Source organism: Somniosus microcephalus, chromosome 24 (genome assembly GCF_052327205.1).
Source record: "Somniosus microcephalus isolate GS21.2 chromosome 24, FLI_Smic_1.0, whole genome shotgun sequence".
In the NCBI taxonomy this organism is placed as follows: domain Eukaryota; kingdom Metazoa; phylum Chordata; class Chondrichthyes; order Squaliformes; family Somniosidae; genus Somniosus; species Somniosus microcephalus.
The window spans coordinates 36,299,167-36,320,625 of record NC_141010.1 but is presented as its reverse complement, the minus strand read 5'-3'; the positions used below and the strand labels follow the sequence as shown (position 1 = coordinate 36,320,625).

The 21,459-nt window shown below is 43.6% G+C and overlaps 1 protein-coding gene across 3 annotated transcripts in view; it reads left to right on the top strand.

The window, feature by feature from the left end:
- The window catches only part of LOC147101237 (uncharacterized), a 181,387-nt gene that overhangs the window by 144,785 nt on the left and 15,143 nt on the right, over positions 1-21,459 (top strand). For all 3 annotated transcript variants that reach the window (XM_085966510.1, XM_085966509.1, XM_085966511.1), the window contains 11 exons: positions 868-930; positions 4,080-4,190; positions 5,250-5,294; positions 7,042-7,110; positions 8,171-8,251; positions 8,339-8,380; positions 9,949-9,994; positions 12,155-12,204; positions 14,230-14,358; positions 18,047-18,094; positions 19,046-19,108. In XM_085966510.1, the coding sequence (XP_085822636.1) occupies positions 868-930; positions 4,080-4,190; positions 5,250-5,294; positions 7,042-7,110; positions 8,171-8,251; positions 8,339-8,380; positions 9,949-9,994; positions 12,155-12,204; positions 14,230-14,358; positions 18,047-18,094; positions 19,046-19,108 (747 nt within the window). The remainder of the gene's footprint in view (positions 1-867; positions 931-4,079; positions 4,191-5,249; positions 5,295-7,041; positions 7,111-8,170; positions 8,252-8,338; positions 8,381-9,948; positions 9,995-12,154; positions 12,205-14,229; positions 14,359-18,046; positions 18,095-19,045; positions 19,109-21,459) is intronic.

The following is a 21,459-nucleotide window of genomic DNA, read 5'->3' as shown; positions in this document are numbered from 1 at the left end:
TTACAGCCTGCCAACCAGAAAATGGCCCGTTTATCCCTACTCTCTGTTTTCTGTCCATTAACCAATCCTATATCCGTACTAATAACTTACCCCAAACCCCATGAGCCCTTATCTTGTGTAACAACTTTTTATGTGGCACCTTATCGAATGCCTTTTGGAAATCCAAATATACTGCATCCATTGGTTCCCCTTTATCTACCCTACTAGTTACATCCTCAAAAAACTCCAAAAATTTGATAAACACGATTTCCCTTTTATTAAACCATGTTGACTCCGCCTAATCATATTATGATTTTCTAAGTGCCCTGTTTGCACTTCCTTAATAATGGATTCCAGCATTTTCCTGATGACTGATGTCAGGCTAACTGGCCTGTAGTTCCCTGTTTTCTCTCTCCCTCCTTTCTTCACTGTTGTTAGATAGGCAAACACAACAGTCAGACAAGGTCCCACAAATGAGATGAATGACCGGTTAATCAATGGTGTTTGTTGGGGGATGGATGTTGCCTCAGATACCAGGAAAACTCCCGGCTCTTCTTTGAGTAGTGCCATTGGATCTTTTACATCCACTTGAACAGGCAGACAGGACCTTGGTTTAATGCTTCACGAATGGCACCTCTGACAATGCAGAACTCCCTCAGTACTGCTCTGAAGTGTCAGCCGAGATTATATGCTCAAGTTCGGGAGTGTGGCTTGAATTCACAACCTTCTGACTCAGAAGCAAGAGTGCTACCACTGAACTAAGCTGGCACTTAATTACACGTGACAATGAAATGCACGGATCATCATTTTAATACATGGAAAGAGCTTCTGAATGATTTTGCCCTCCGACCTGATAAATCCTAATCTCTTTCTGTCTCTCAACTCTAGGGTTTCCCTGGAGAGTTTGGTCCTCCAGGAATACCAGGCTCCATTGGACTACCGGGGAGCATGGTCAGTATGAGGTCTCCCAAATCAATAACAATTTTTTTTTTTTTAACTTCAGTGCTCTGGTTCGTGGCTTAATCTTCTAAACTGCTGAGTTCAAATTTAACCCAGTGAACAGCTGGTGGACTTTTGGCTCGCACCAACAATGAATTACAGCATACTATAGAGTTGGAACAGCTCAGATGGGGTTGGTGCTTTCTCCAGGGCACCTACAGTACTCTTCAGTATAATCCTAATTGACTAAGGCACCCTGATATCGCACCATTTGTCATGAGCCTGTTTTGTCAGCCTAGTCTACAATGCCCTAGCGCCGCCAATGCAGTACAGGCCAGAGAGTTCACGTTGTGAAGACAAGAACTTTTATATTCACCTGTGAGTGCTGATAATGTTTCAGTACTTTCTTAATTTTCGTTTCCCTGGGGAAAGAATGTATCCAGTGCACCATTACAGCAATGGTCAATTTAGAGATCTTGTTTTAAGTTTAAACTATAATTACCCCCAAGCACATTGAAAACCATTTCTATCTGATGTCACTAACTCTGGTCCAGTCATTTTTAATAAGCCATGGTTAGCTCTCCTGGTTGCTCAGCTGGTTAAGGCAGTGAGTAGCTGAGCCCACACATGCCAGGAAGGGTGTAAGTTTCCTTTCCTGCAAGTGCTGAGTTAGCTGATCCGAGCTGGGGCAGCAGGAACATGGCAGTGAGCCTGGGTTAGGGAAGGGCTCTTTCTCCTGATCATTATCCAGTGATTCCTTCTGGAAGTGCACATGTGTGGACATCAGGTGAGGACAGAATCACGCTTGCCCCTGATGCCTTATCTCCTCCCCCTCAAGGTCAAATAGTCTGCTAACACTCACTGTCTAGACACACAATGGTCACCTGCACATGGTACTAAAGGGTAACCGGTTGACGTGGAACCATACCCTAGTGGAAAAGGAGGATCTTTTTTTAAAAAGCCATAGTTTAGGGTAAGTTATTGGGTAGAGTATGGCTTTGCTTTTTTTATTACCATAGCATATCCTCTACACAGCAATACCGTCTCACCCATTACTGTTTGGCAGTCTGCCAATCCTCCCCGATCACTCACTCAATATCTGGTCAATGACCAGAAGCTCATGTAAACCAATGGAGGAAAGTATCATGATGACGTTTGCAAATTCATTCGTGTATGTGGGGGCACATAGCAGGCAGGTGGACAGGATTAAAATGACCTGTGATAATATAGAAGTACAGAAGAGACCTACAGTACAGGAATACATTTGAAGCAATGCAGTAATTTTGCTGCTTTTTTATTAATTTACATTTTCAATGGCAGTTTCTCCCCATGATGCCAGTTGACAAATGTGAAACCTCTCTCTCGCAAGGAGAGGAGGCTGTTTTGGACCTCCCTTAGGGTCCATCAAAACGATATAGTTTGATGTAATGAGTTAGCCTTTATCATGCTTTCCCTCTAACCAAGATAAAGGGCTCTGTATAGCACTCCATCCATCCAGGGGTCTGACCGAGAGCCCAAGGAACATACCCAACCAAGGTAAGATACAGGGAAAGCGAGTGCTCAGACTCTGATTCATGCCTCTGTTCAAGGGTCTAAACTCACCATTAATCATCCAGGTGAGTTGGATTGATAGACAGCATTAGAACTGAAACCGGTGAGCCTCTTTTACAGGAATCAAGCAATTCTTACTCCTCTTAGTTGACATATTTCTACTTTTCCCATTGACTTCTGCAGAGGGTACGGAGATGCCAGTCCTAGGATCAATTTCATATTTGTACAGAGTCTGCTACCCTCACCCATAATCCCTAATGGACGGCATTGGTGCATGTTGAAAGTGACTGTAAGAGATTCCCTATGTTTAAATAATGTAACGTTTTGGTGGTGAACACTGTCAACCCTCTGTGTGGCTAATCTTAGTCACACTGCTGTGGGGAAGTGCCAAGTTAAAGTCAGGTGTATTCCCAAAGGAAAGAGGAGAAATCAGAAGGGAAACCAAACTTACCTCCTTAAGACTGATGTAAGAAGTCACACAACACCAGGTTATAGTCCAACAGCTTTATTTGAAATCACAAGCTTTCGGAGCGCTGCTCCTTCTTCAGGTGAAGTGGAGAAATGCATAAAGACGCAGCTTATATAGTCAGAGAATCATGTCAGCCTCCGATCTTCGGGTGAGCATTCTCCAAGGCGGCCTTCGAGACACACGACAACGCAAAATCTTCGAGCAGAAACTGATAGCCAAGTTCCGCACCCATGAGGACAGCCTCAACCGAGATCTTGGGTTCATGTCACGCTACATGTAACCCCACCTGACGCAGGGTCATCCAGACTCGAGTCGACATTGGCTTGTTCTCTCTACACAGATGCGGCCGGACCTGCTGTGATTTCCAGCCAAAAAAAATGTTTTTTGTCTGTTTTTTTGTTTTTCATACAGACCCCAGCATCTGCAATATTTGACCCCTTGTGACCCCACCTCATTGTTCTTTGATGTAATGTTTCCCTGACTGACCTGTTTGGACACCATTCACACCTTTGACTGCTGTGATTATCTCTCTGCCGAGGTGTGATAAATGGCAGTTGGAAAGGTTACCTGTAAACATCTGACATGATTCTCTGACTATATAAGCTGTGTCTTTATGCATTTCTCCACTTCACCTGAAGAAGGAGCAGCACTCCGAAAGCTTGTGATTTCAAATAAAGCTGTTGGACTATAACCTGGTGTTGTGTGACTTCTTACATTTGTCCACCCCAGTCCAACTCCGGCATCTCCACACCATGGCCTCCTTAAGACTGAGTCAAGATGGCATTGGTAAATACAAATGAGAAGTATAAGCCTTTTGAGGGATAGATGATGCACGGCCTGGGAACATAATGACACTGGGGACAACAAAGAGATTTTGTATCCTCATTAAAAATTAGTTTCTATTTTTTATTAATATTGTCAATAATAAATCTGTGCCAGTCTTTTTATTTTCTTCTAACTGGGACTCAAAGGCTTGAAGGGCGTTCTTGACCTAAGATGATTATTGTAAATATTTAAAGAGATTAAACATAGACTGACCACGAAAGTTGGTTTTAGCATCGTTTTCAAGAGCAACATTAGTCCCAGTACATGCTATAAATGTGTTTCTTTTTCCGTATTTTTTTCATCATCCGTGGAACAGGGTGCCTGTGATCAGGAATGTGTATGTCTGCCAGGACCCCATGGCCCTCCAGGACCACCTGGACCACCTGGTCCCCATGTGCAGGAAAAGGTCGACATTTCTACCAACACGGTAAATGTTATCAGAAATTGGATTCACCTCAGGAACTGTGGCAGTTATTTTTATGTTCCACGTTTGGTTCAAAACCAGCCAGATTGATGGAATGAAAGTCTGCTCTCTTGTTAAGAGTTTTATGTGAAATAAGTCTAGGCAACTCCCAGCACAAAACTGTCTTTAATTGGCCAATCTCACTCAGAGAGGCCACAGGTGGTGTGTGGGGAATGGGAAAATGCCACACTGGTGCACTAGGGGGTGCTCTTCTGAGCTTGGAACCGAGGTGCGTAGTTGAGACAGAATTAAGGGAGTTTTATTCTGCCTATAACTCATGTTATACTTAAACTGGAGTACTCTTGGTAACAGTGGAATGGAAAGTGTCAAATTCCCAGCATTAACACTCCCCATCTTGGGGTACTAATTAACAAATAAAATCAATAAAATTGCAGTCTATGTACATAGAACTTTGAAAATGCAGTGTATTTTACCATAGGCTTTTGGTAGACATATACGAAAACCCATTAATATATTAAAAATCTTATCTGCCTGCACTTCCTAGTCATTTTTTACATTACAATTTTTTACATTAATAATATATGCTGCCCGTGTAAACTCATCACGGTGTAACTACACCTCCCTGCAGTGAAGGTGCTGCAGCATCACCGGTGGTGAGAAGATATAATTACAGCGTGACAAGTTTACATAGGTAGTTTTCATTATGAATGTGGACATTGGAATTTATAATGGAAATATGAAAATAAGAACGCCAAGGCATGATAGAGACTGAATTATTTAAATCGCCCAACCTCTAGCCCTCACTTATCTGAAGACTATAATTGTCTTGGTACCCTGTGTGCAATAGCACGAGAGATCAAAAGGGATCCCTGAAGGAAACTTGACCCTGAACATCTGCTGGTGAATCTAAATTAGCACTCAACTCACTGATACAAAGCAGTCATTAATATACTTGCAGGACAGAAGTATAACCCATATATGCAGGAGGGTTAATAGAATGCTTAGCTGTTTATTTAGGTGAAATAAATATGAATAGTGATTTTCTTTTTGGCTTTGATGCAGAATCCAGGTGGACTGAGAGGAGAAATCGGCCCACCTGGGAGACAGGTAAGAGATCCATCGCCCGTACAATTAATTTCTCCTATATTAATATTATTATTACACTATGGTGTAGGGTGATAGCTAATAAGTTCCTCATGGGTAAATGCACTGTTTGGTGCGGTACTACACTATACAGACTAAGAAGGTTCCAAGTTCAATCCCGGGTCTGCGAAGCACGTTGGGATGTTTATCTCAGTTAATGGCATTGTATAAATGCAAGTTGTTGTGGTAGTTGTTGAAAAACACAGGCAAAGGTTCCTGCTCCTGATTGCTGTCTAGCAATCCATATCTTCAGATAGATTTTTCCACTGCTGGAGAGGGAAATATCGTGCTCCTGCAGTTGGCCACTTGCTGCGGCACCTCAAAAGGGAGGGGCAGCGTCAAAGGGAAACAGAAGCATTAAATATTCAAGGGGATTTGAATGAGCGAAGCATTAATTGAAGAGCCATTTGGACAGTTGGGAGATGGAGCGGTACCTCTCGGCCAGGTCTCCTGCCGCCACAGCACCCCTACCTATTTCCCCCCACCACCTCTTCTGTTCCTGCTCTGCATTGGCATTTCAGAGGCAGGAAGGAAGGCAAATTGACTTGAGTTCCAAACGCCCTCTGCATTGTCATTTACACGCGGCAGGGCAGGCAATGAGCAGGTGGCTTAACATCTGTGGCAATGGGAGGAGGAGAGGAGCATGTCAGATGCCAGATTTAGGGGCAGGAATTCACAGTAGTCCTCCCCACCCACTTTTCCTCAGAACGATGCTATGGGTTTGCCTAAAAACAGGCAGATTCCCAGAAGAAATTCCGGGCCTCACTGTCTAGGCTCACACATTAAAAAATGGCCTTGGGCTGAGGTACTGATGAGCTGTTGTAGCTACAGTCTGTACCTTCAGGAGAGGGGAGAAGATTGGCGGTGGGGGGGAAACAAAATCCATGAATAAATAATTTTATTATCAGATCGATCCTGATAAAATTCTAAAAGTTATCTAAATTAGACTGGAGAGGGTGCAGATGAGATTTACAAAAATGGTACCAGGGATAATGACTTCAGTTATGTGGAGAGACTAGAGAAGCTGGGATTGTTCTCCTTGGAGCAGAGAAGGTTAAGGGGAGATTTGCAAAATGATAAAAGGTGTTGTTAGAGTAAATGGGGCAAAACTGTTTCCACTCGCAGGAGGGTCGGTGACCAGAGGACACAGATTTAGATATTTGGCAAAAAAATCCAAGGGAGGAGAATTTTGTTTACGCAGCGAGTTGTTGTGATCTGGAATGCACTGCCTGAAAGGGTGGCGGAAGCAGATTTAATAGTAACTTTCAAAAGGGAATTGGATAAATACTTGAAAAGGAGGGACTAATTGGATAGCTCTTTCAAAGAGCTGACGCAGACACGATGGGCCAAATGGCCTCCTTCTGCGCTATATGATCTATGATGATTCTAGACGGAGAATGGGATGTTATGAGATCATTCACTGTTCAAAATAACCTGTGAGGTTCTGTTGTGAAAGTCGTGGTCTGTGAGCTCATGTGATACTACTTTAATGCTCCTTCTGCGAACGGCCACATGTTAGAATGTAGAGAAGATGGAAGTGTTCAACTGGTGCTGAAGCAGGCACTCTTCTGAAGGGGAAATTGTGAGATGTTGAAACGAGCAATGATAATTAGAGAGTAAGTTAGTGTGGGGTGTGTTCCAAGGGTCAACAATTTATTTTGTGTGTTCAAAATTTTTTCTATTTTTGATTGTTCCTCTTTTGTCTTCACAGGGCCGTCCAGGACTGAGGGGAGAGAAGGGAGAGCCTGGTACTGTAGGAGGACATGGAGCAATCCCTTGTGTAAGTCTACATATAATAACATAAGGAAAGTCAGTGATGAGACATGGCCTTTTAGACCTTTAAAGAACTTTAATTCTCCTGTGATGGCATACAACTGCATTTCAAATGTCTGCACCAAGTCTCATAGACCAGGAAAGTCCCAGGTTCAATCCCCGTTCTGTATTGAGTGAGCTGATCTCAGCAAGGATAGCAATTGATGCATTACAGTTGGCCTCAGTGCCTTCGGATTAGGAAATAAAAATCAGTCAAGGTTCCCGTGTCTCTATCTATTGACCCACACAAGAAAGTGCAGAGGTATGGGCATTGGATAATCTGGCTCGAGGATGGCTACAATATCTTCTACAGTTGAATAGCCTTCACACACACACACACACACACACACACACACACACACACACACACACACACACAGAGACTGTCATACATATAAGGGTAAATTCAGTGATGCTGGGTACCCAGCGGGGGGCCGCACTCGACAGAAGCACAGGTCAGAGACAGGGCTACAGCTCCCGTCCTGTTGGAAGTAAAAGATCACTGGTTGAACCCGATAACATGGCCACTCAAGATATCAGCCAGCGGCCCTGGAGCCGTACTTTAGTAAAAGCCATTGCCACTGGAGAAAATGGAATTAAAAAAGGCCATACACTGCCAAAACGTTTACTTCATCCCAAGCTGCTGGGGTGGAGGCCTCTAGAACAAAACGTTTCACAATCAGTGCTGGATTGTAATGCTTGGCTCTGTATTTTGGATCATCCATTAGAACAAATACCAGTGCCAAGAAACAAGTTTACAACACAGAGATCTCCAAGATTGAAAGCCAGAGTTTAGGACAAGTCACATGTGCAGCAGAGGTTGCTGTGATTGAGGCAAAATGTCAGACCAATGTTGAGGGAGCTCTGTATGCATCTGGCTTATGCCACGATTGAGCTGGAAGGTATTGAGTGCTTTCAGAAAATGAGGAAGGTGAAAATGGTTAATTCTCAAGCACTTTGATAATTTTTTAAGACTTGTTTTTTTTAAAATAGCTTAACACTTTTTTTCTCTTAATGTTACATTTTAGGGTATTCCAGGCACACCAGGCGTTCCTGGTATTCCAGGACCTCCAGGCCCACCAGGAATTCCAGGATCATCTTACTATAACGTAGGCCCATTCATTAACTGAATCATTTCCATTCATCATTGTTTTTTTTATTTTAGTAAGGTTTGCTATTTTTTGTGTTGTTTGCAGAGAATTTTCCCTGTTCCTCCAAGACCTCACTGCAAAATACCGGCAAGTATTTTTTTTTTACATTTTCAATATCTAATTGAAATTACGCAAGTTGTCCTTTTATTTCTTATTTAAACGCTTCTTTAACTGCTTTCAATCTAAGGCAAAGAGGACTTTCAATACACAAGGGGCCATTGCAACCTTCCCTGTCTCTCTCTTTTATTGATACTATGATCTTTGGAACATAGCAACAGGAGTAGGTCATTCAGCCCCTCGAGCCTGCTCTCCATTCAATTAGATCATGGCTGATCTGTACCTCCTCACCGTTTACCTGTCTTATCTCCATATCCCTTGATACCCTTTGCTGCACTGAACTTTCCCCTCTTGTTCCTCTTAAGGTCAATATGCTGTTCTTTCTCCCTCCTACATCTTCACTGCCGTCAGATCAAGACTCATTGACCTGCTTCCTACTCCAGTTCATTCCTTCTCAGGACCTCAAAGCTGTCATCGGTCTTTTCGTCCTCCTACAATGTACCGGCTTTTAAAACCCACGTTCACCATCATTTGTACTTGTTGATTTGCCTCGTCTTCTCTCCAGCTCTTTTCAAGATTGGTCGATCAGCATCAATCTTCACCTTGGTTTCTAAATTAGAATAAAAATCCATTAGAACATAGACCAGGAGATAGATACAGTAAGAAGAAAAGATCTTGCATTAATATAGGGTCTTATCATGTCCTTAGGCAATCCCAAAGCGCTTTACAACCATCGGGTTACTTTTGAAGGGCCATCACTGGTGTTATATAGGCAAACGCAGCAGCCAATTTGTGGACAATAAAGTCCTACAAACAGTAAATAAATTAAAGTGGACACTATTAAGCTACACAATCAACTGAAGGTACAAAAATAACTGATTTAGGATTTTAAAGTTCATCCTTTGATTGCATTACAGCCAAAAAGTACCAAAGGTTCAGGGATTAACAGAAAGACAATCCAGGCCAGTGGATAATACAAATAGCTTTATGCCAGGCAGTAGTCTAGTTAAGCATCTTCATTGTGTGTCAATCTGGCTCCGATGGTCGCACTCTTGTCTTGTGCATTCAAGTTCCACTCCAGAATTTCAGCATATAACCTAGTCTGATACTTCATTGCAGTATTAAGGGAGTGCTGCATTGTTGGAGGTGATGTCTTCTGCCTGTTCAGGTGGATATTAAAGATCCTGTTACATTTTTCAAAGAAGAGTAGGAAATTCGCCCAGTGTCCTGGCCAGCATTCTTTCTCTCAACCTACACCCCTGGAAACAAAAGATTAACTGGGCATTCATTTCTTGCTCTGCACAAATTGACTGCTGCATTTGTTAGCCCTGGGTGAACGTTTGAAGTGGAGGCTCTGTGCTTCTCGCTCACTTCCCCGATAGATCACTGTCTTGTCTCAGAAGTAAGAAATGGCACTTGGATGAGGTGCGAGGGCACCCAGTGTACATGGAACTATATCCCAACAAAGACTCAACTCCTTCAGGAGAGGAGGGAAGGTTACACCGCCCATTTCCTCCCACGGTGTATTTCTCATACACTACTGATCACCATCCCTTGTTCTTGTCACCTTTAATAATCTGACATTTTTCTTCCACCAGGTGAATCATGAACACCACCATAATGCTCAGAACTTCAGGAGCCCAGGTACAGGATGCGGGAATATTTTTGCACCAAAATCTAAAATATATCAAGATTACAGTTTTTCCCTCAAGAATTTTTCAATACTTTAATCCCACAATTTCTCTAATTTAACCTTAGCACCATCATTGTCCCAACTCTAACATTTGCAATTTGCTGCCATTTTAGGAGTCCTGCTTTTGCTGTTGTTTAACAATTTACCTCAGTAGTTTTATGTTGCTTCTGCAAAAGTATTGAAACATTTACCCATAAAGTAGGTGCTTGAACCAGGAATGAACAGTTTTCAGTCTTTTGGGCTTTTTATCATTTTTGTTCTTTTTATTCCTTTTTCAAATAATTCTGTAACCGGCGAGGCATAAACGATTTTTGGTGCTTCTCTTGAACAATAATTATCATTGAGAAACCATTAAAGAACTATTATTCAAACCTTTTGCATTAGAAAGTCTTTTTGCAGATGTTACATGACAGTGAAGAGACATTGAAAAGGATCCTTCCGTGCTCATAGCAGATAGAACAGACTGTTATTATAATTATAATTATATATAATTATAATTTACTTTTCTAATGAGCATCCCCAGGTGGAACTATTGAAGAGTCAATGGGGTTGCCTTTGACTTTTGGGCAGAGGCCCCTGTGATTTTGAGTTTTCAGCCTCATTTAAATCTGGCAGGCAAGCTTATTTGCCAAACAGGCGTCCCGGTTGAGCTGGGCCTCAAAATCGGGCCCGTGCGGCCGGCAGCAAGGTACATTGCGAAGGGGGGTGGTCACAATCGTAGAGGGTGCGGAGGGGTTCTTGAGCCACTCCTGCTCCTCAAGAGCCCACAAAAAACTACTTCAACACTTGCCTTTGGCGGGCCACTTCGGCTCCATCACCCGTGGAACTGCTCAAAGCCTGCACTGCGCAGGCTCCGACCAGTTCTGACCTAAAGTGCCTATCGGGGTCCTATTTTCGTCGTAGGACCCCGGTTTCCATATTAAAAGGGGCCTATCGCCTGAATCTGGCGGGCGCTTTGGACACCCGATGGTAGGCCCCTCTCAAAGTGGAGCCAGCCATATCGCTGGTATTAATAAGGTGATGAGGCTACTGACCACATTTTAAGGCCGTTAACAACAGCAACAGCTTGTATTGATATAGCACCTTTAATGCAGTAAAACGTCCTAAGCGCTTCACAGGAGCGATTATAAAACAAAATTTGGCACTGCGCCAAATAAGGAGATATCTGGGCAGACAACCAAAAGCTTGGTCAAAGCAGCAGCTTAAAGAAGGAAAGAGAGGTAGAGAGGCGGAGAGGTTTAGGGAGGGAATTCCAGAGCTTCGGGCCCTGGCAGCTGAAGGCACAGCCACCAATGGTGGAGCGATTAAAATCAAGGATGCGCAAGAGACCAGGATTGGAGGAGCAGGTGAAGGCCATCAAAACCGGCCCCACTGACTTCATTTCGAAAACATCATAACGGTGTGAATTTCCTCAAGGATTCTCCCGCCCTAATGCTGTAACTTCAGTGGAAATCCCAGAGCAGGAGAAGTCTCGAAGAATTTCATTCCCTAGTCTTGGCAAATCTGTGTTGCTTATTTGCCAACACTTCATTGATGAATACTGTGCTCCTTTAATCCTTTCATCCACCAACTATTGTTTACAAGGATTCAAATACCTACTTGATGGACAAATAACTAATTCATAACCTTGTAACTTGATGCCAAATCTTGAAATTCTACCAAGCGCTATTTTGAAAGTAATGGGGCCAGCTAGTGTAAAATTCATATGCACGCTATTTTGACAGTCCGTATCTGTTAAGTGGGTTAACAGCTTTCTGAAAATGTCCCATGTAGGAATTTACACAATTTAAGTATTGTGCTAAAAATAGTGCTCAATGAAATTTCAACTCTTTAATGTCTTCACTATGGAAGCTCCCTAGACAAGGACATTAACGGTGACTTACTTGTTGGCTAGATGTGTGATAACACTCGGGCAGGAGCGTTACACTACCATGGTAATTCCATGAAAAATGTATGCCAGCACAGTGATTCCCACTGAAACAGTATACCAACACAAGAAAACTATCCTGGCATGATGTATCCCATCAAAAAGAGAGCTCACCCGCCCCGCCCCGCCCAACCCTCCTTCATGACTCTCAGATATAACTAGACACTATTTTGTTTCTTTATAGACTCTCAAGATCCCAAAATCAATGACAATCTTTACGACAGCACCCTGAAGGTAAGCTAGCAAAATGTTCCATATCTAGGCCCTGGTGATCTTCAATGGATCATTTGAAGTAAAAATTAAATCTACCAGCATTGCTGAATATGCGAACACACAGGAGAAAAACCTCATGCAGATGAGAACTGAAAATGCTTGGAATACACAACAGCATCTGTACAGAGAGCATACGATGTATTGGGTGTGCAGGCCCTCGTCACAAATGAAGATGGAAACACAGCAGAAGTGTCTTTATTCTTTACAGATGCTGATTGTCGTGCTGTGTATTTCAAGCCACAAATTTCAAATTTCCAACATTCACAGCTTTTCCTTTTTGTTTTGTTAATTTGATATCTATGTTTTCATCAAGAAAATTATAATAGTAGAGGTTGCAGCCTCATTGACGGCGCTGCTCTGTGTGATGTAACACGTCAGAATCCACTGATGAAGCTATTTTTTTTCTGCACAGTCCCAGTGTCCTACATATCTTACCGTAAATGTTTCTTGGTTCTCTTAGGCACCATCATTCTGACATGCTCAATGTTGGCTTATTATTTAGTGGCACTTATTATTTTGGAGGCGTGAGACTGTTCGCTGCTTGGAGCATAGATTGTTGTTGTCTGTGACTCCTGGAGAGGATCCAGGGATTATCGGATCTCTGATTTTTTTTCTGTATTTGGTAACACGTTGAGTTCTACATTTGCAGTATTCCCTCTGCTTCCATTGGGTAGCTGTCTTTCAGAAGCTAGGACAGGAGGTTCCCGGGGGATGTGTCAATATTTGCAGGGAGTCTCCCACACGGAAAAGTCTGAAAACCAGTGGCTTAGAGCAACACCGAGCCAGCAAACCTGAGCGAGCTCTCGTGTTAATTCCGGCTAGGAAAGCAGAACTCTGCCGACCAATATACAAATAGCAATTAAATTTAATGTTGTTGAAGAAACATTTTAAACATTCTGTGTGACATGGGCGTCACTAGCAAGGCCAGCATTTATTGCCCATCCCTAGTTGCCCTTGTGAGTGATTCAGTTGCCGACACTGACACAATTTCAATCTGGCCTATTTTAGTCATAAGTTAGACTGCATACAGGGGCGGACTGGTCATATGAAAAATCAGGCGATTTCCAAGTGCCCCCTTGAATGGTTCCATGATCTGTATTATCTTTTTCTTTGAGAATCCCTTGCTCGTTAAGGGGTGTCAATCCCACCCCCTGGCTGCATGGTCTCTGAAACTTGCTTCACACTGATGCAAACTGCCCTGTAGAGAGAGCACTGTGGAAATACAACTGGAGACCTAAACATCAGATCTGTCGCGAACCACTCATTTGGATTGAGACTCACTCATTTTGGGTTAAGTGTGTCATTTTGGCTCCCCTGATGGCTCAGCGAGTTTATCCACTCGGTAGCTCAGCTATATGAATGGGAATGTCCCGGGTTTGATCGCGGTTTTGTGCTGAGTTAGCCGATCTAATCGGAATTACAGTAGGGACACACAATATTTGACCTCAGCGACTTGTTAAGATTGCTATCTGAGGCTTTCCCTTCTGATTGTTGTTCAGCAACCCCTGTGGTGTGGGGGTGGGGGTGGGCCTTCATAGATAACAAGATTGAACTCAGCTGGGTCCCCTCATCCTCTTTTTGGGAAAACAAATAAGTTAGACAAATAAAAACTGTAAATAAACCATTAAAACTTCAAATAAACCTTAAGATTCAAATTAAAATTTGTGGGTCCCCTCATGACTCCTTACGTTCACCATCCAGGCTATATTATATACTTGAGTAATGACCATTTGGTCAAGGTCAGGGAGGATGACTGACAACCATGGAATTGTGCCCAGCAAGGAGTCAATGCCTTCAGGAGAAGAGTGGAGGTGGAAAAAATGGGTAAAAGAAGTGCCCCATTTTGTTGTATCTCACTCCTAAATACAAGCCCAGCTCCTTTCTTTCATGTGGGTTTGCGATGAATCTCACTCCTACTGTTTCTCCAATGCTGGCAGCTCTGCCTGTACGGCTCCTCAGTAAGTTAAATGTATTTTTTTGTAACAGAGCTATGTATTTAAGAATATCGAACTCATGCTGAAGGCTACCCCTGTGGTGCCTGAAGGCTCCCTGGTCTATGTGACGGAAGGAAACAAAGTCTTCATTCGACTGCTGAATGGCTGGAGCAAACTTTGTGTGAGTATATGTTTGTTCACAGGACCTAAGCTGCATGTATGTTAAAGAAAAAAAAGACTTGCATTTATATAGCATCTTTTATGACCTCTGGACATTAACAGGTTCTGACCACACATGCCAACGCTAATGTTGTCGCTTCACTCTTGAAGCCCACAGGATGGAAGTTTGACTATTTCTCTTTGTTAAATAAGAATTTTGAGAAGGTTAAGGAGAACTTTAATAAAGGGGTTTAAAATGATGAATGTTTTTGATAGAGTATATAGGGAGCAATTGTTTCCACTGGCAGGAGGGTCAGTAACCAGAGGACGCAGATTTAAGGTAATTGGCAAAAGAGCCAGAGGTGAGAGGAGAATTTTTTTTACGCAGCAAGTTATTATGATCTAGAATCCACTGCCTGAAAGGGCGGTGGAAGCAGATTTAATAGTAACTTTCAAAAGGGAATTGGATAAATACTTGAAGGGGAAAAAAATTACAGGGCTATGGGGAGTGGGACTAATTGGATCGCTCTTTCAAAGAGCCGGCACAGGCACGATGGGCCAAATGGCCTCCTTCTGTGCTCTAACATTCTATGATTCTAATCTATGACACTCCCCAATGTTTCATTGTAGAAATTCCTGGCCGAATTCATTTGCATTTGCACGTTATTCCCATACTCGGTTCTCGGCTGCACTGCGTGATGTGGAACTGAGCTATTCAGGCCAGCGAGGTCACTGATTCGGTTAGCAGTGTTTGCTGAGCTTACTGATCTCGGCCAGATCAGCATAGGGGCATGACAATTAAATGCAGCACCTTGAGCAATAAGCGGCAAAAAATCAGCCAGCTTTCCTCCTTCTGATCCATTAAGTGTGCATCTTATGTAAGGGTAAGATCAAGATCATCTGCGACACCAACCACCACCCACCTTGCTCCATGGCCAAACACGGCCTGGGTTCAGAAATGAAAAACGGCCAGCACTCTTGGAACCTTAATCAAGAAGATGGGTTCAAATGTCTCGAAGGGACAGTTAACACTTAGGAAGTTAGGAGTAAGCAGGCAAGTCAGGTGGAGCTTTTTCCCCCAAAGGGGAAGAGTTGTGAAATTACCTACCAGGGAAGGACACTGAAGCAGACAGTTAAAAAAGAGAATTGAATGCATCGCTAGAGAGAGAGAGAGGAGAAGAGATTGAGGGATGTGGTGAGAAGTTGGGTAGCTGGAGCTGATCTATCAAAAAGGGAGCAAGTTTGTTGGGCCTAATGTCCTTTTGCTGTTCCTAAAAAGAAGTTAGAGGGAGTAACAAATAGGCGTAGTGTTATTTACTGAGTCTTTTTTTAAAAGTTAAAAGACATATTAATACAGATATTCTTTGTCATTCACATTTTTCTGTCACATATATTCCTTCTATGTAAACGGTCCTCCTGGTCCTTGCACATTGCTTAAGATATTAATCAGAACTTAAGTAAGCAGGCACGGGCTCAACAGGCCAAACGGCCGCCTTCCGTGCTGTAACGATTCTATGATGATTGTTACATCTTCCTCCTTATTTTATCTCCCACGATGTTAAAACAGGATTAAATAAAATGGTTTGCAGTCGGTGCAGTAGGGAATATTTTGGAGGCTCAATGCAGTGCTCCACTGAGTCACAGATAGGGCTTGTACCATGATTCGGGCAAGTGATTTGTTGCACCAAGTAACCTTTTATAACTCAGATATATTTGGAAGCCACTGCTTTCTGTCTCTGGGACTTTTTAGACAAGATTACAGTACTTGGGTAACAAATTGTACTACGAGTAGTTAATGTAGAGATTCGTGGAATTTGCTGCAGGATATCAAATCTAATCCTTTGCTGTACCCAGAACTTTCCATAGTTTGAGAAAACATTGAGCAGCGACAAAGTTTTTTTGCCCAAAGGAGGAGGAGAGATTGGAGAAATTATACCCTTTGTGTGTCTGCAAATTGGCATTTATGGCAGTTGAGGAGTAGGAAATTGTCCTATCGAGCTCCTCTTTCTTTCTTCACCCAGAGAGTGGTGAACCTGTGGAATTCTCTACCACAGAAGGCTGTGGAAGCCAAGTCACTGAATATATTTAAGAAGGAGATAGATAGATTTCTAGATACAAAAGGCAACAAGGGGTATGGGGAGAGAGCAGGAATATGGTATTGAGATAGAGGATCAGCCATGATTATATTGAATGGTGGGGCAGACTCGAAGGGCCGAATGGCCTACTCCTGCTCCTATTTTTCTATGTTTCTATGTTTCTCACACCCCCTTTCTCCTACCAAACACACACACACACACACACACACGACTCCCATGTAGACAAACACACACTCGTCCAATCTGCAGGGTCACAGAAGGGTGAAGACAAGAAAAGTAATAAAAACACAGGTTTCAAAACTAGCTGAACAATGCGATGACTTTTAACTTTTTTTATTCGTTTATGGGATGTGGACGTCGCTGGCAAGGCTAGCATTTATTGCCCACCCCTAATTGCCCTTGAGTGGCTTACTAAGCCATTTCAGAGGGCAGTTAAGAGTCAACCACATTGCTGTGGGTCTGGAGTCACATATACACCAAACCAGGTAAGGACGGCAGATTTCCTTCCCTAAAGGGCATTCATTAGTGAACCAGATGGGTTTTTACAACAATCCGGTGGTCACCATTATTGAAATTGGGCCGGATTTTCCAATCGGAGGCTTCCTGCGTGCGGATGCCTCTGAGCGGGAAAAATCTACGCACTTACCTGCTGGCTCCGTTGGTCCCGAGACGTCCGATCCTGGGCCTCTCCTGGTGCGCGCACGCAGAGGCCCAGGTATCCTGAGGCGCAGGCGGTTCACAAGCTTGTTGGATTTTGTTTTAAACTAGAATGTCATGAGCTTGCATTATTTTCAGCATAAAAAGTGCAGCTGGTTTTGTTGGGAAAGGATGAACCTAGTGATTATAATTATGCAAACATGAACGTGATTTATCAAACCTGAAGTATTCCTGGCGTCAGGTTTAGTTTGTGTGATTTATGCAGCACACCTTCTTTGAGAGAGATGTCAGACTATATGCTCCATTCTCCCTGTTCTGGTTCAGTGGGACTATACATTATTCAATGTGAAATTGGGCTATGTAGAGCAGGAAGGTCTCATGTACAATCCTTGATCTGCACTGAGTTAGCTGCATTTAACCAGAATGTCACTGAGGTGATGCTGGCTTCGGAGACCCTGAATCTGGAAAGGGAATTCAATGTGATTTTGGCTCTTGAGCACTCTCTGGTGACTCCTTGTATAAAGTGTATATGTGTGAGGGTTGAATGAAGCCTGGATCAGGTTTGACTGTGGTGCCTCTCACTGCGAAATAGCTCATTGACACTATTTGGGCTCATGCATGTAGAAAGAGTACTTAGGCAAGATACTGGAGAGCTGGTGGGGTCCACGGAGCTGTACATCAACAGTTACCCATTTCAAGGGAGTGAAAGAGAAAATTGGCATTAAAACAGCCATTATTTTATCTACAGTGTACTTTTGAGACTGCACTTTTGGTTATGAAATATTCCAAATAGCTTCAAATTGATCTGTTGTTGATTAGGCTGTGATCCAGTGATATAACAACAGCAGCATCAATGACTTGCATTTTTATAGTGCCTTTAATGTAAAAACAAATTTGCTAAGGCTGATTACTATTTTAAAACATGTTTCTTTAATGTATTTCTGATCTCCCTGACAGCTTGAAGATTTCTTCCCTGGTATTGCTGCTGATGATCCTGCTGTATCAGTAAGTACGCTGCACTCCAGCTATAGATAGCACTGCCTTCTTTCTATTAATATCGGCTGACGCCCAGGATCGTGATGACTTTTAGTCTGCAAGTGAGTCATGCGGAATGTTTTCCACAAGTAAAATCTGATATTGCCACTGCATTTTACTTCTTTACCACGTGTGTGGCAATTAAAAACTAGAGGGCAGTATTCATCTGACTGTGAAACGCTTTCTGTCTCTCTACAGTGTGGGTCATGGTTTAACCAGCTCGCTGGGCTTTTCGAAAGAGCTGATTAAAATATGGTGCGGTCGCAAACAACAAATCTGCCTTTCCTTTACAAGCTGCCCCGTACACTGCAAAATACCGCACTGGGTATCTGCTCCAGGCTTTGATAAGATAAATATTTCCAACTGTTTCCTTTCAGGACTATCTTTGCCTGAACACCTTAGTGTGAACCGAGTATGTATCAATGGCGGGGGTGGGTGAGGAACTCTGGCTTTTGTTGAGTGTTGATACTGGAGACCTTTGTCCAAATGTGCTACTCTGAGGTTTGGAATAAGGTACGACCAGTGCCAATTATTCAAAACTCAGTAAAGTTCCTGGTGTGTTGGTTCCATTAATTTAGATTTTGTTTTCTGGTCCCAATAGCAGCAAGACATATATCCTGGCTCAGCCCAGCCCTGCCTCCTTGGGCACTCCTTTATTTATTGATTTTTGTGTCTTTTTGACAGATTTTATATCTCATATTGTTGTCACCAATATAGGACATTTTGTAATTGCATGGTTGATGTAACATGTTTTTTTCTCCCCTTTATTGTTCTGCTTTACATGGTCTCAACTCTATTGCGATTGTTCTGAAAATCTTTGAATCAGAATGCTGGGTAGGTGTAGCTCAGGAAAAGTCTGGTTCCTCATTTTCAGCATGGGCGATACTCGGTCACATGTGTGTTTTCTTTTCCTGTAACTAGGTTGAAGTGGCTGCTGCCTCCCCCAATCTGGTTCCGAGTAACACTATTCACCGAGGACCAGCGGTAAGTCATTGGTCTCTCAACTGGGTTATTTCATGTCTTTAAAAACTGGCGTACAACTTTAAATAAAAATCAGTACTAATGAATGTAGTGAGCAAATCTTCTGAGTATTGGGTCAGTTCATATCCCGTAAGCCTCCTGACCACTGCAAAAGCAAAATACTGCGGATGCTGGAATTCTGAAATAAAAACAGAAAATGCTGGAAATACTCAGCAGGTCAGGCAGCATCTGTGGAGAGAGAAACAGAGTTAACGTTTCAGGTCGATGACCCTTCATCCGAACTGGGAAAAGTTGGAGATGGAACAGGTTTTTAAGCAACCGTAGGGGCAGGGATTTGGAGATCTTCCCTCCACGGCCACCAACCTCATAGTTCCCCAACCCCGCACAGCCCGCTTCTACCTCCTTCCCAAGATCCACAAACAGGACTGCTCTGGTAGAGCCATCGTTTCAGCCTGTTCTTGCCCCACGGAACTTATCTCTTCCTATTTCGACTCTTTTTTCTCCCCTTGTCCAGTCTCTTCCCACCTACATCCGCGACACTTCCGACGACCTCCACCACTTTAACAGTTTCCAGTTTCCTGGCCCCAACCGCCTCCTTTTCACCATGGATGTACAATCCCCCTACACCTCCATCCCCCACCCGGATGGCCTGAGGGCGCTCCATTTCTTCCTTGAACAGAGGCCCAACTAGTCCCCATCCACCACCACCTTCCTCCGCCTGGCTGAACTTGTTCTCACATTGAACAACTTCTCCTTTGACTCCACTCACTTCCTCCAAATTAAAGGTGTTGCTATGGGAACCCGCATGGGTCCTAGCTATGCCTGCCTTTTCGTGGGATATGTGGAACATTCTTTGTTCCAGTCCTGCTCAGGTCCCCTCCCTCACCTCTTTTTCCAGTACATTGATGACTGTATCGGTGCCATTTCCTGCTCTCGCCCTGAACTAGAAAATTTCATTCACTTTGCTTCCAATTTCTACCCTTCCCTCACCTTCACATGGTCCATCTCTGACTCTTCCCTTCCCTTCCTCGACTTCTCTGTCTCCATCTCCGGGGATAGGCTATTGACTAACATCCACTACAAGCCCACCGACTCCCACAGCTACCTGGACTACACTTCCTCCCACCCCGCTTCCTGTAAGGGCTCTATTCCATTCTCCCAGTTTCTCCGTTTCCGCCGCATCTGCTCTGATGATGCCACATTCCGTATTAGTGCTTCTGACATGTCTTCCTTTTTCCTCAACCGAGGATTCCCCTCTACTGTGGTTGATATGGCCCTTGACTGTGTCCATTCTATTTCCTGCGCTTCTGCTCTCACCCCTTCCCCTCCCTCCTGGAACCACGATAGGGTTCCCCTTGTCCTCACCTTTCACTCCTCCAGCCTCCATTCAACCGATCATCCGCCACCATTTCTGCCACCTCCAGCGTGATCCCACTACCAAACACATCTTCCCCTCACCTCCCCTTTCAGCATTCCGAAGGGACTGCTCCCTCCGTGACACTCTGGTCCACTCCTCTATCACCCCCAACACCCCTTCCCCTTCGCCCGGCACCTTCATGTGCAAGCGCAGGAGATGCAACACCTGCCCTTTACCTCCTCCCTTCCCACTGTCCAAACACTCCTTCCAGGTGAAACAGCGATTTACTTGTACTTCTTGCAGTTTAGTATACTGTATTCGCTGCTCATGATGCGGTTTCCTCTACATTGGGGCGACCAAATGCAGATTGGATGGCCGCTTTGCGGAACACCTCCGTTCAGTCCGTAAGGGTGACCCCGAGCTTCCGGTCGCCTGTCACTTTAATTCTCCGCTCCATTCCCACTCAGACCTCACTGTGCTCGGCCTCTTACACTGTTCCAATGAATCTCAACGTAAGCTCGAGGAACAGCACCTCATCTTTCGATTAGGTACTTTACAGCCTCCTGGACTCAACAACGAGTTCAACAATTTCAGACCATAACCTCTGCCTCTATCTTTTTTTTTTGCATTTTTTTTCTCTCTCTCTCTCTCACTTGGCAGCTGTCGACCATTCTGCCATTGTCATTTACACTTCATCTAGAGTCATCTTTTGTTTCTTAACTTGTTCCATTACCGTCTCCTTTTGTCTTGCACTATCTTCCCTTTTGTCATTTAATCTCTCCTGCCTTCCATCCTATCACAGACCTTCCCTTTTGTTCTTTCCTCCCCTCCTCCCTTTCCCTGCCCCTACACTTGCTTAAAAACCTGTTCCATCTCCAGCTTTTTCCAGCTCTGACGAAGGGTCATCGACCTGAAACGTTAACTCTGTTTCTCTCTCCACAGATGCTGCCTGACCTGCTGAGTGTTTCCAGCATTTTCTGTTTTTATTCCTGACCGC